The sequence below is a fragment of the Ochotona princeps genome, chromosome 3 (genome assembly GCF_030435755.1).
Source record: "Ochotona princeps isolate mOchPri1 chromosome 3, mOchPri1.hap1, whole genome shotgun sequence".
NCBI classification, from domain to species: Eukaryota; Metazoa; Chordata; class Mammalia; order Lagomorpha; family Ochotonidae; genus Ochotona; species Ochotona princeps.
The window spans coordinates 118589649-118603534 of record NC_080834.1 but is presented as its reverse complement, the minus strand read 5'-3'; the positions used below and the strand labels follow the sequence as shown (position 1 = coordinate 118603534).

At 42.9% G+C, this 13886-nt stretch overlaps 1 protein-coding gene and 1 long non-coding RNA gene across 2 annotated transcripts in view; one reads left to right on the top strand and one right to left on the bottom strand.

Annotated features, from left to right (window-relative positions):
* LOC131479845 (contactin-associated protein-like 5) overlaps positions 1-13886 on the top strand; it is a 523312-nt gene that overhangs the window by 277997 nt on the left and 231429 nt on the right. The window contains exons 9-10 of the mRNA XM_058661312.1: positions 4768-4917; positions 8126-8297. Coding sequence (XP_058517295.1) covers positions 4768-4917; positions 8126-8297 — 322 coding nt within the window. The remainder of the gene's footprint in view (positions 1-4767; positions 4918-8125; positions 8298-13886) is intronic.
* Positions 1942-3625, bottom strand: LOC131479846 (uncharacterized). Its single transcript, XR_009245136.1, has 3 exons — positions 3499-3625; positions 2477-2598; positions 1942-2056 (listed from the first exon to the last, which is right to left on the bottom strand). It is a non-coding gene; the product is annotated as an uncharacterized LOC131479846 (long non-coding RNA).

Sequence of the window (13886 nt, the reverse complement as noted above, 5' to 3'; positions counted from 1 at the left end):
ATTTGGCCACAAAGAACTGCATTTTGTTTTTTTTAATAGCTGAGTAGTATTCCATGGAGTAGATGAACCATAGCTTTCTTATCCAATCCTCTGTTGATGGGCATTTTGGTTGTTTCCATGTTTTTGCAATTACTGATTGTGCTGCTATGAACATAGGAGTGCATGTTGGTTTCTCATAGAACAAGTGTTCTGGATATATTCCTAGGAGTGCTATTGCTGGATCATACGGTATGTTGAATTTGAGTTGTTTGAATATTCTCCATACTGATTTCCATAGAGGCTGTACCAGCCTGCAGCCCCACCAGCAGTGGAGTAGGGTTCCCTTTTCCCCGCAACCTCGCCAACAAGTGTTGTTGGTGCTTTTATTCATGTGGGCCAGTCTTACTGGCGTTAGGTGGTACCTCATTGATGTTTTAATTTGGATTTCCCTTATTGCCAGGGAACTTGAGCATTTTTTCATATGTTTATTTGCCATTTGGGTTTGTTCCTTTGTGAAGTGTCTGCCCATTTCCCGTGCCCATTTCTTGAGTGGGTTGCTTGTTTTGACATTTTGGTTGTTTTGTAGCTCTTTGTATATTCTGGATATTAGCCCTCTATCACCTATGTCGTGTGCGAAGATCTTCTCCCATTCTGTGGGTTGCCTTTTTACTTTGTTGATTGTTTCTCTAGCTGTACAGAAGCTTCTTAGTTTGATGAGGTCCCAATTGTTTATTTTGGTGTTGATTTCTACTGCAGCTGGAGTCTTTTTTAGGAAGTGAGGGCCTACCCCTAAGTGTTCCAGTGTGTTTCCAACATTTTCTTCCAAAAGTTTGAAGGTTTCTGGATGTAGGTTTAGATCTGTTATCCATTTAGATCTGATCTTAGTGTATGGTGAGAGATGTGGAGGTCATTTTTTTTAATTTAATCTATGCTGAACATGGACATCCTTCTTTCTTTGTATTATAAAACCAAATAAATACAATTGTTTGTATTTACATAGAATATCATTTAGTCATGTTAGCTATTACAATTAATCCAGATTATTAGCAACTGGTATACTGTTTTAAATAAAGAACTTAAGCATCCATGGGATGGTCTCCAAAGGGTACAGGGCAACTGTGCTTGTTGCTTGAATTAGTGGCTGACTGAATGAAGGAACCAGTGGAATTGACCTTCATTCCTCTCAGAAGAACTCAATTCTAGATTAGAAGTGGTTTTTAACAATGTTGGTTTTATGACAATCATATGCAGCATGTGCTGTAGAACATGTCACACACAAGAATGAACTATTCTGAGGGAAAGTTCTAATATGATTGAAAAGGCTATAAGGTCTCCAGAGCTGGGGAGAAGGCCTGAAGAGCCTTGTCACCCAGGAAGGAAGTGCTCACCATCATAATCCTGGCAGTCAGATGTGTACAGTCTACTGAGCAGCAATTAACTGAGCTCTTCCTCCAATACTGCAGTGTTTGTATAAACAGCTGGCAGCTACCTGCCATCTGCACATCCAGCAAAATTGATTCGTCTGTGAACTTCATCCTCTGCTTCAGTTACATTGCCACTGATGCCTCTGTGCTTTAGCTAAGATAATGAGAAAATACCATCACTGCAGTTAAATCAACAGCCACACAGTGGGCTGTGGCTTTCACAAACTGAGCACAAAGTTCAAGTTTTAGAATCCCACACCATGAAGAGGCCTTATGCTTCTGTATAAGCAATGGAGAAATGAAATTACCCAAGCTTTACGTTGCCAAGAAAGATTGGATGTTTACCAAAATGATGTCGTGGGCATCTGAATAATGATCATTGAGACACCTTATTTCTGAACCTACTCTTCCTTCCCCCATGTTTTATTCAAAAAGGGAACTGAGGGAGCTAAATGATGATGATGATGATTATAGAATAACCTACCATCAGACATGCTATTGCTCCCTTTGCTCTTTCATGTTCCACTGTGACAGTATCGCCATGTAACTCACTCTTCTGTTTAGTTCTGGAAGCTTTTGAACCATGTTCTGTGACAATGTTGTGTGTTCCAACCTGCAGCTGGTGTACTGCCCCCAGGATTGCAGAGGCCCTGCTGGGAGGGACAACAGAGAGATTTTAAGGCAGGAGGACAAGTGCTTGTGAATAAGGAAATCTTGCCACAGAGGCAACAAACTGGATCAGAAAAAGGAGATGTCCTACAGGTGCAAACTGTACATCATGACTATGATGACTAAACAGAGCAAGGAGATACTCCAAGAAGGGAGGACAAAGCTCAGGGGTGAAAAACTCCTTGGGAGCTCCAGCTTCTTGGGACACAGGAGTCAAGCAGGAGGGGAAGAGAAGCAGTGTTTTCACTATAGACCCTAGAGGCAGATTTGCGCCTTGAATGGAGTGACAGAATAACTCTCGCATGCCCTGACTTCAGTGGTTAACATGTCGATAATTGAACCAACTTTGAAATCTGTACCAGGAAAAAAAATCCTTCACCCCCCACCCACAACAAAATCTGTACCTGTTAGATTCTCATGGATGGCAATCACAGATATTGTTCTGTTCATACGCTGACCAAGGGTTTTCAGGATCCAGGTTAACATGAATTTCAAGCCGTGCCTTAGCAAGTAGGAGAGGTTTAACCTGTGATTTAAACAATGCAAATGAGAGAACCCTGTGGTGACCCTTGGCAGTACAGATTCAGCTGCTCTGATGTTCAGTCAATTGGTGAACAAATGGAGAGGGCAAGTTGCCCTGTTGAAACCAACGAGGACACTTCAGCTTGACTCAGACTCCACCCCCAGCAACCTGTCACCCCACTGGCGAGAGGAAACGCACATTGATACATTGTTGCTTAAGACTGCCAGGCGGTAAATGATGTGACCCAAGGGAATAGATCAGGCAGAGTTTGTTACAAGAATTTAGATACAGGAAATGCCAGGTTCTATTATAGTTCAGGAAATTTTGTTTCATTTATTTTCTGATTTATCAATTCATCCCCTTGTTAATTCATTCAATTATTCAGCACCTTTGCTATTCCCTGAACTATGCTGCTTTGAATCATCAAGGTCAACTCTGACATGGCATGGAAAACCACCTGATTTTGGTTTTCATCAGAAAGTAAAACTCAGATGTTCTCAAGTCAATCAGTTTCTGCTTCTGTTGCAAGAAGAGTAAACATGTTTGGCAAGATGAAGGAGCTTGTCTAAGTTTCTATTAAATTATAAGTGGCAGGGCCCTGAGCAAGGGAGTACTGTGTAAATAACACATCACAGAACCATGGGAAAAGTTTTTTTCCGGGGTTGGAGAAAGAATCTCTAAAACTGTGTCCTGGCTGGTCATAATCTTGCTGTATGCTGTGTGTAAAGTGGACATCCGCATACACATGATGGGACAAACGCTGCCTTCTGATATTGGTAAACAGAGAGGAATCTGTGGGTATAGTGGATTCTTCTTGGCCTCTGTATAGTGCTCTGTGCTCCCGCTCGAGTGTCCTAGTCCCTCTGGAACTTAAGAGAGAAGGGTAATGAGAGGAAGTGATACCTGTAAGCTCTGTGGAAGGGTTCCCAGGAACGCAGTTCTAACTGGGGACGTTGCTGGCTTCTGTGACTCAGAGTAGAAAGGCGGCCACGAAGCAGAAAGATGTGAGGCTGCACAGGGTAGAACGATGGCCCGAGGTAGAGTGGGAATGGGCCCAGGAATGGATCACCTCTGGCTCATCCTAGGAGCAATGTCTACAGTAACTAACGGCTACCACCTGGCCCCCTGAGCCCCGCCCACGCAACTACACGTCATAGACAGGTGAGCGCACAACCGTTGAGCATGTGCCAAACACCCCGGAGCACGAGCGAGGCAAGAAACCTCTGTTGTCCCTCCCTTGTCTGCCACTCAGGTGTGGTGTTTAAAACCCAAAGCCATGCTCCCTGGCTTCTATTTTCCTCTGGCAGCTATCACGCCAGGTGGAAGTGGTCCGTCAGACCCTTTATTAAACTTTGCCTGGATTAAGAGCCTCTCTCAAGTGTGTCTGAGCTTCCCCTAAATAAACCTAACAAGATGAGAGAGAGCCAGATACACTTCCGCAATGGGGCAGCCTCTAGGTGATGGGACCTACCTGCCACCTTCCATCTTTCTGTCCTGTTTAGCCTCATGACTTTTGAACTCCCACGTAGACTTCCTGTCTTCTCCATTTCTTGTCCAACTTGTTGCAAATTCCTGATCATTTTTAAAACATTACTAATACAAAATGTTCTTGGACTTTTCATATGGAGTTAACTCCCCTGCACACACATGACTGCTCCAGCCAGAACTTCATGAAGCCATTAGTATCACTTTGATTTTGTTTTTGTTTTTGGCATTGTCTTCTGCACATATACATTAATTGATTATTTAGCATATCAAATGTTTTTTCTTCTTTTTTAGGTAAGTATTGTTACATAACATGCCACTGGTTGTCAAATAAATCTGTATGTATATATGATATATACACATAATTTTGTGTTTTTCCCTCTTGATCTTTAGAAAAACTTTTTAAAGGTGGATTATTCATTTTCAGAAGCAAAAAGGGGAAGGAAGGGGAAGGAAGGAAGAAGAAACGAAAGCAGGCAGGCTGGAAGGTAGAGTGAGAGAGAGACAAACACAAATGGAATTGTAAGATGAAGGGAGATGATCCTTGATAAGCACTGGGAGCCCAGGAAGGAGGGTTTTTCTCAGGATGCATGTGACCACAGCAGGTGGGGGAGCAAGGACCCTGAGGGTCTCCTAATCTCAGAAAATCAATTATCCATACACCTGTCCTTCTTGTTTCTGTTCCAGGCAGCAATTTGAATGATGGCTTGTGGCATGTGGTCAGCCTCAGTGCCAGAAGGAACCGCATCACTCTCACTCTGGATAATGGCGCAGCACCCGCAGCTCAAGACACTACCCCGGTGCAGATTTACTCAGGAAGCAGCTACTACTTCGGAGGTAAGTTCTCCAGAATATGAAATTGAAAACAGAGATGGAGAGGGAGAAATGCAGGGGACAGTTACCTCATTCTGACACACACGCAGTATAAATACACACACACTGAATATGGTGAGAAGCAAAATACCGCACAGCCATCCACACAGAAATTACCTAGGATAGAGCTGAGAAAAGAAAGTATTGTATCTACGAGGACTGGAATTATATAACTCAGCCAAAGAATGTTTCTGCACCTACACCTGGGTCTGAGATCATGTTGGAAAAACAAATTCAGCTGAAAACTTGGAGAAAATTCACCAAAAGTCAGCAGTATTTACAAGGAGGAAACTCAGGTAGAAGCATTAGCTTTGCAACCCCAATCATTTCTCTACCTATTGCTTTCTCAGCCCCTCTCCTCCCCCCTCACATGCCTGGAGGCTGTGCCCATGGTTTGGAGCACCTACAATGGAGGGGTAAAAGGAGGCCCAGGGTCTTGTAATTACATAGAGAGTAGCCAGCTCAGATTCCACCATCTCCTATATTATGTGAATCCTGTTAATCTTTCCAAGGACAATGTCTTGGAGATAATTAGGATGACAAATATGATGTATACTTCCAAAAATTTATGGAAAGTGGAATTACATTTTTGAGCACAAAAATAAAATTGAAGACCATACATGGCATGATCATGATAGACATTTTCTACACTTAAAAGAAGTTTAATGATTTCCTTTTAATGACATTTTCCATTATATTTATTAATTTTATTGACTTGAAAAGCAGTGAGACTGAACTAGAGAGGGAGACAGAGTGTGATGTCCCACCTGCTGGTTCAATCCCCAAAATGCCTGAAGAACTCAGGGCTGGGCCATGCCACAGTCAAGAGCCCAGTGCTCATCCCAGGTCTCCTGCATCTGCCTCAGGGACTAAGCTACTAGAGCCATTACCTATCATCTCCTAGAGTGCACAGCAGCAGGAACCTGGGGTGACGAATCATCCAGGGATCAAGCCCAGGCACTCTGATGTGGCATGTGGGCATCCCAAGTGAAGTCCTGGACATTGATGCAAATGCCCACCCTCCCACACACCTTTTGAAGTACTCGCATGTCTGTACACAGTCATTACATTATATCTATAGATATGCATATATCTATAATCTGTGTGTGTGTATCTTAAAAGATTTTATTTAAGTGAGTGTCTGATGTATTAGTCAATAGTTTGTATTATACACATAATTTCTGAAGAAGGACATTAAATATCTGACCTTAAGCAAAGTACTTAAATGACTGTCTGGGTTGGGGTGGGGTAGACTCAACCTCAGGATTGCTGCGAGAGGGGAGTCAAGGTTAAGATACCAATGCTAGTGTTGACCACAGTCAGGGATCGATCCAGCTGGCTTCAGCCTTTAGAGGTGTGGGCTTGTGCTGAGCCCTGTGCTGCAACTCCCCATCTCCCCATTCCCGAAGAGAAAAGCAGTATTATGGAGAAGTATGGACTGCAGTACCACAAATAGATTATTCAAGTTTCTTCTTTCATACGCAGTGAACTGTGGGGTGAGAAGCTTTGAAATCTAAAAGAGATTTTATGTAAGTGTGAGATACAAGTCCAGTCCATAGAGGGCATTTCTGGTAGGGAATCATGTGTAGCAATGCCTTGCTGGTCTGATTTTAGGGGGAGGAAAGGCCTCAGTCCTTCACCTAAAGTCTTCTCCACCTGTGCAAAGGCCACACATCCTTTCAGAGCCGCAGCTCCACCCTCCGTGAATGTGATGTGTGTTTTAAGTTCATTCACGGGACATGCTTGCATAGCAGATATTCTTCCCACTTCATAGATAGCAAGGCTGTTGTCTGCTATAACGGAGACATGACACAAGTTCATGAAGTGAGTGATGAACAGGTGAACAAGAATTCACAACCAGATCTATATGCCATCCATGGCCCACTAGTGAAGACAGAAAGGAGAGCAGGTGTAGCAAAAATGTTGGATCCTGTGACCCCTGAGAACACACCTCACAGGTTGTGTTAATTTGCATGTTAGGTCATACATAAGGGAGAGAGAAAGGGATGTCTAAAGAAGATTGCTTCAAATAATTATGGAGCAATATGCATTTGACATCTCTAAAGGCAAAGATGATTGCCCTTCCGCAGGTGGACACATGTTCTTAAAAGTACATTTCAGGGACACTGGGCTCAGTTGGTGAAGATTCATTTATGCTTTTCATGGTGTTTAACCACATGCTTCGTATGTAGGGTGCAAATTTAAGGAAGGTAAAACATCAGTTTCAGTAAGAACAGCCCACTTGCGTAAATTCTCTTGACTTCTTCAATGACCAGTTGTATTTCTCTTCATATGACAGTGTGTCTGTGAGCTGTTAACCAGCTGCCAGGCGCTAGCCCAGTAGTGAGTGTCTATTAACAATGGCTGTGGTTATTCCTGATTAGTTAGGAGTTATTGCCATATTTTCAAGCTTGCGTTCCCATATGCTGTGAACAAATTACAACCACTGGGGAAGTCTGCAAAGTGGGTAAGCGCTCCTAAATCTGCCCTGCCTTCTACCTGCCTGAATGAGAAGTGGCTATGTGCTGCTTGCCAGTTATGCTAAATCAGTTCAATCCATTTAAAAATTGCTTTCTAAAAGCTCAGATGTTAACCTTTTACATGTGTTATTACGTGCTCGGACTGTATGCATTTAAGTCCTTAATTCCCTTAAAGCATCTATTTCCTTTCCTAATCAATTCAAAATTCCAGTAATGTCCCTCCGTGTACCTTTCTCAGGAACCAAGCCTGTTAATGCTGACAATTAATCAACCAATTGCTTTGTCATGATACTTACCCAAAGCACATTTTCCTGTGAATGGGGTAATTCAACATTGGATGGTTCACTTCAACTTAAGCTTTTCGACAAATTAGAATTTCCAAGTGGTCCCAGCTTCCTGTGAATTGAAGGATACCATGGAAGAGAGTGGCAAGGAGTTTACTAACAGGGATAAATAATCAGAAATATAATTCTGTAGCATCAGTAATCCCTACAACACACATCCATTTTCTATACAAAGACGGAGTATGACCCATTTTGTACCAATCCCATCAACTCCCATGTATTGCAGGACATGCTTACACTGCTGTGAATGAAAAATCAAAATAAAGAGATCTGTAAGTTTTCCCTCAATAAGTCTCCAAAGCCATGACTGCTCATCTCAGCATTCTTCATCTTCTCTCTGTCCCACAGGGTGCCCCGACCATCTCACCGAGTCCCAATGTCTCAGTCCCGTTAAGGCTTTCCAAGGCTGCATGAGGCTCATCTTCATTGATAACCAGCCCAAGGACCTCATTTCAGTTCAGCAAGGTGCCCTGGGGAATTTTAGTGGTTTACATATTGATCTGTGCAGCATCAAAGACAGGTAATGATTGTCTCTTTTCTGTTTCTCCACCCCTGTCCATTCTCTCTTCTCTACATTTGAGTTTCTCTAAGCAAAAGTCTAATCCACCAACATTAGCCACATTGGACATAACTGAGTGACCTAACAGAAAATATTTTTGAAAGGATTGTGGGCCCAGAGAAAATTGGTTACAATTAAGTTCAGTCTTTCCTCCTGTTGACTAGCAGTATTGAGAGATGCAAATCAAATCAAAATACAAGTTTGTGAAAGGATTAAAATTTCGTTCATGAACGGCATTTGATTCCTTTAAAGTCAGGAGTATGGCAAACAGGAGGGAGGAATCGCTTCCTTTCCCAAGTGTTGCGTACTTTGTTGCATCAGGTGCCTTTAGCTTACCCAGGCTGGTGAGCAGCAGGCTTCTGGGAGCCTCCCCACACACTCCGGGTAGTGCCCAGGGGCATGCAGCACCCTTTGGGGAGGCTGATCATTGCCAGTGCCACCTCACACTTGCTGCTTCAGCTTGAGAGACACAGGGCTTGGGTAGTGAGACTCAGCACTTTTATTTTGCAGGCCACAGGAAGTGAAAGCTCAGTCTCTCCTCTTAGCATCTGGCTCCTCTCATAACCAGGGTTCCTAGATTTAAAGACATGATACAGGCAATCCAAAATGGTGGATTCTGAGTGTCTCTTAAGGGGTCAACCCTCCTTCTTGGGCAACTGCCTCCTTCATTACCAAAATTCTGCTAACTAAACACAGCACATCTTTTCACAGTTCAGTAAATAAACGTAGTGCCTATCTATGTGTTGGTGATAGGGTATTTTTGCTGAATGTTTTATCCAGGGACAAATGGGTAATTACAATAGAGTAAGATAAATCACATTGAAGCATCACTCCGAGGTACCAAAAATAGTACTAAATTCATAATAGTTCATTTTAACATGTAAGGTCTCTAATACCTAAATATGGGTTATACTTGATACTGTATCATAGTATAATTGATGATGTTTATTGTTCCAGTGAATGGATGAGGTAATTATTTTATAATTCATTGTGCCTAAAGAATAACAACAATGTCTCCATGAGAATGTGAGTGGAAGGACTTTAGGCAAGAGTAATGGAGGGGGTGATGAGATCTGCCTGGTAGATGGGGTACGGCAAAGCAGGAGAGAGAGAAGCATTGGAAGAGAACACATGCAGGGAGGATGGTGATTGCCCCAGCCCAGGGTAGGAGCAGGTGCCTCTGCTAAGCAGCACGCTGGTCAGCTCTGTGGAGCGTAATGACTCTTACTGCCAAGAATGACCCATATAATTGGCTGGAGCTTTGCACGCGTACTTTTCTGTGAATACTACTACACATGGGGCCATCCACAAATCACATAGGCTTCCTGGTTTTTCTGCTTTGTGTTTTCTATTGAGCTAGCTGGAGAAGTGAGTGATAAATTAGGTGCTTCAGTAACGTGCATGTTTGGAGTCGTCAGAATTGGAAGTCTCACAGTGAGTGGTTGCACCCCTATAGTCTCTAGCCATGGTTGATGCTCCTCCATCAACTGGCATAGCCTTCTATAAAACATGCGTTAGTGCAAAGAGCATTTATCAATAGGGGTTTCTATGGTACTTCAATTTCTAATCAAAGATGCTCTCATTACTTTCCAGTATGTGGATATCATTGATATCTACACTGCATCATTACTTTTGTGTGATTGTAGTCTGTATAATTGTGTTACCTACAATTATAGTTTTGATTACTTGTGTCAGAAAGGATTATGTTCAAGTTTATTTATTTATATATTTTAAACATCTGTTTATTTTCATTGCAAAGTCAGACATACCGAGAGGAGAAGAGACAGAGAGGAAGATCTTCCATCCGATGATTCACTCCCCAAGTGACCACAATGGCCAGTGCTGCGCTGATCCAAAGCCAGGAGCCAGGAACCCCCTCCAGGTCTCCCACATGGATGCAGGATCCCAAGGCTTTGGGCCATTCTCAACTGCCTTCCTAGGCTACAAGCAGGAAGCTGGATGGAAGTGGAGCTTCCAGGATTAGAACCAGCGCCCATATGGGTTTCCAGCATGTTCAAGGCAAGGACTTAAGCCGCTAGGCCACTGTGCTGGGCCCTGTGTTTAGTTTAGAGAGTAAAACCAGACACTCCTCTAGCAGAAGGGGAACATGTGGCAAAAGGCTTTACTTGCCTCGTTAGTTTTCAAATGAATTTTTTAACATTGGTTAAAGAGGATCAGAGGCTAGAAAGGCAAATGGTTTCTGAGTTTGGTGTTTGTTTTGACTGTGTAAACCAATGCAAACCTCATTTCAGGACAAATGCAATCACCTCTACTGTGATTTTTCTTTAGTGTGGGCATGGAAGAGTGTATGGACTCTGCTTTCTTGGGCTTCTGAGTGAGTGAGTATCTTGCCCCAGTTCCTCCCGGGCCTCTTCCTCCTCTTCCTCAGGGGACACAGAGATGCAGGTCCCTTCCTTGCTGATACTACCCTCGCTTCTTCTTCCAAAGGAGGTGGGAGCCATCTCTCTCAGCTTCCCTTTCTTCTAGCCCCATCTATGTGTCAGATATGCTTAAAGGCTCTTTATTGTTGGCCGCTGTGAAGACATGAGATCAGTGAAATCCAAGGCTGTATTTCACATAATGGTTATGAATATCCCCAGATTGAAAGAGATCCCCCTTTCCAAGGATCCTTAAAGTTCTTTTGATATGTGGTCTGGAATGGCTACTGTCCTGTTTGTGCATTTTGCAAATTACCTCTAAAAGATCTTCTTGAGTAAAAACTTGTGTAGTGTCATTTCTCGATTATTATGATATTTTAATCAATTTGGGTCTCATTGGTGGGCAAAGGACACCATCCTAGGACGTCTAGGAAGAAAGGAGCTGGTACATTTCAGCAGGTGCATATCACAGAACGTGTGGTCTTCAGGTGAACCCAGAACCTGATGACCCAAGCACAGGATGGAAAAAGACCCACACTTTTTTACATGCCTTTCTAGAAAACAGGAATACAGTGAGCCACAACTATCCCTCTTCTAACCATCCTGACCACTGTCCTCATATTCTCTGTCCTTTATCTCTTTTTCATCAGCCCAACCTAACGCTCCCCTAAAATTCATAGGAGGAAGGACAGAATTGCTTTAGATAGTACAGAGAAAAATCACCTTTAATAGTTATTGTTTTCAGTGAACACCTGTGGATCACCCTCTATGGTTTAGACCCATAGGCGGGCAAGGGGTACTTGTATGTACCCGAGTAGAACAGGGTACCTACAGAGCTGTTAAGTGCCTAAGAATTCAGAAGCACTAAGACTCAGAGTGGTATGTCAGGTTTTATAAGGACACACAGGGCTAAAATTGCAACTAATAGATACATATTGCCATTGTATCTTCTCCATATACTATTCAACACACTCCCCAGGAAGCAGCAGTTACTGTGTTTCTATGACTCTTTAAGTATGTAACCCCACCTTCTGCTCAACCAGGTAGATTTTTCAGGGTTAGGCAACCTATGACAAGCTGTGTAAATTTATCATACTCCATGTGTTTCCATTTAAAAGAGACGCATTCGAAGTTCTGTGCCATGTCAGGCAGAATCAGAGTGGGGCATAGTGAGTCAGGTGCAAAGTTAAAGCCCTAAGGTGTTCCAAGTCCTCAGCAACAGAAAAAAATTACAAATGAATGTCAGCCAAATTGAACACATCATGATCTCTAAGATACAAATTCAAACCAAGAGGGGCCACAGAGAATCGGACAAGTGTAGCAAGTGGAGGTCATTCCTGTAGGAATTCCTGAATCCTAGTGCAGGAGTGCAGGGGGCAATGACTTGGAAAGGCTAATACCTTGAGTAGACCACATGTTATTCCAAACTCTGTTCACATTCCCTCTTTCACCAAGCCAGGATGATAGAAGCAATAGTTGAAGGTTAAGTTAAAGATATGACAGACAATTACTCAGCTGCATGTCTGGCAGTTGATATTGTTTAGACGAATTCCCCAAGTTTTCAACTCTCTAGCTTCCTTGGGGAGAGGAGAGGATAGGTGTTTCTCTGATGTCATCCCAAATCCCACCATGGTTGATTACTCATTGTAAATGGTGGGGGTGATATGCATGATGTATCTCCCATGTGTACCCAAATCATTCAACCCAGTGGTTTTTTTTTTTTGAGTTTGGGTTCTCACGTGCTTGGAGGCCCTGCTCCTCCAGGTATTTAGTCACAGTTCATTAGGGTGGGGGAAAGCAAACATTTAGATGCCAAAGTTGTGGTCTTTGTATTTTCCTAAAGGATCAGCCTCCAAACCAGCAGATTTGAAAAAGGCCCTTCCCTCCAGACTCATGCATCTGCTGACCCTGCATTTTCAGGAAAATGTGGGTGAGGTTTCCTTGAGACTTTCAGGCAAGAGTGAACACTTTTCCCAGAATCACCAAATCGCTGAGGGATGCATTTCTAACAATTTGCTGGGTCCTACCTCTATGGTCGGACTGTCTTAAAGCATCTCCTAGAAAGTTCAGAATTGGCTGAAGCCTGCAAAGGTTGTAATGGGCAGGCAAAGGGAATGATTCCAGCCAGACCTAGAACCAAGTTCTTGGTAGTCCTGTAGCCAGAGTCTCACACATCACAGCTTTAACAGCCCCTTTCTCCAAGTGGAAGTCAAAATCAATCCAAGGAACACTGTAGGAGACTACTGAGTTCCTTCTTCCTACCGGTGTTCTTGACCACAGTCACTCAACTCCTGCTTGTGTCCCAGCTGCAGAAAGCTTGAATCAGGGTGGGGAGGATTATGGTACCTTTTCTTTTCTTTTTCTTTTCTTTTTTTTTTTTTTTTGTGGGTAGATGACTTGAGGATAGCTGCAACTCTCAGCAAACATAGCACACCCTTTTATTATGAAAATAGTTTCTGGCTAATCCCTACAGAAAGTCTTAGTTTTCTTTTCCTGGCTTGAAATTTTATCAGCATAATAAGTAGACTTTGCCCCCTATTAAAAACCATTGTCAATCTTGATTGAATTTGAACTGTAATACTGCATCAAGGTGGAGAAATCCACCGGGGGGAGGGGCGTGGAGAGGGGTGGGGGGATTCCCAGAGCCTATGAAACTGTCACATAATGCAAAATAATTAATAAAAAAATTAAAAAAAAAAACATTGTCAGGCTCGGCAGCGTGGCCTAGTGGCTAAGGTCCTCTCCTTGATCCCATATGGCCGCTGGTTCTAATAACGGCAGCTCCACTTCCTGTCTATCTCTCTTCCTCTCAGTATATCTGACTTCGTTATAAAAATAAAATAAATCTTTAAAAAAGAAAAAAAAATTGTCTGCACATTTATATCAACATTACTACGTGCAAGTTTCATGGTTCAACAATGTGGCCTAGGGGGTCTCAGATCCCATGCCCTCCATGTTTTCCTTAGACAGTTATGTCATTAGGGAGGGTTCGTGGACCCCATGCAGCTCTAGCTTTGCATTGGCAGACATGGAAGCAATTCAGAGAGCAACAAACTCAAGGGTAGGAGCGGGGGCTGTGCCCCTATTGCTAGTATGTGTCACAAGGCAGATTCTTGGCTCTGATTCTTTCTAAAATCAAACAACTGATTTTTTTTCTGAAGTGTGGTCATAG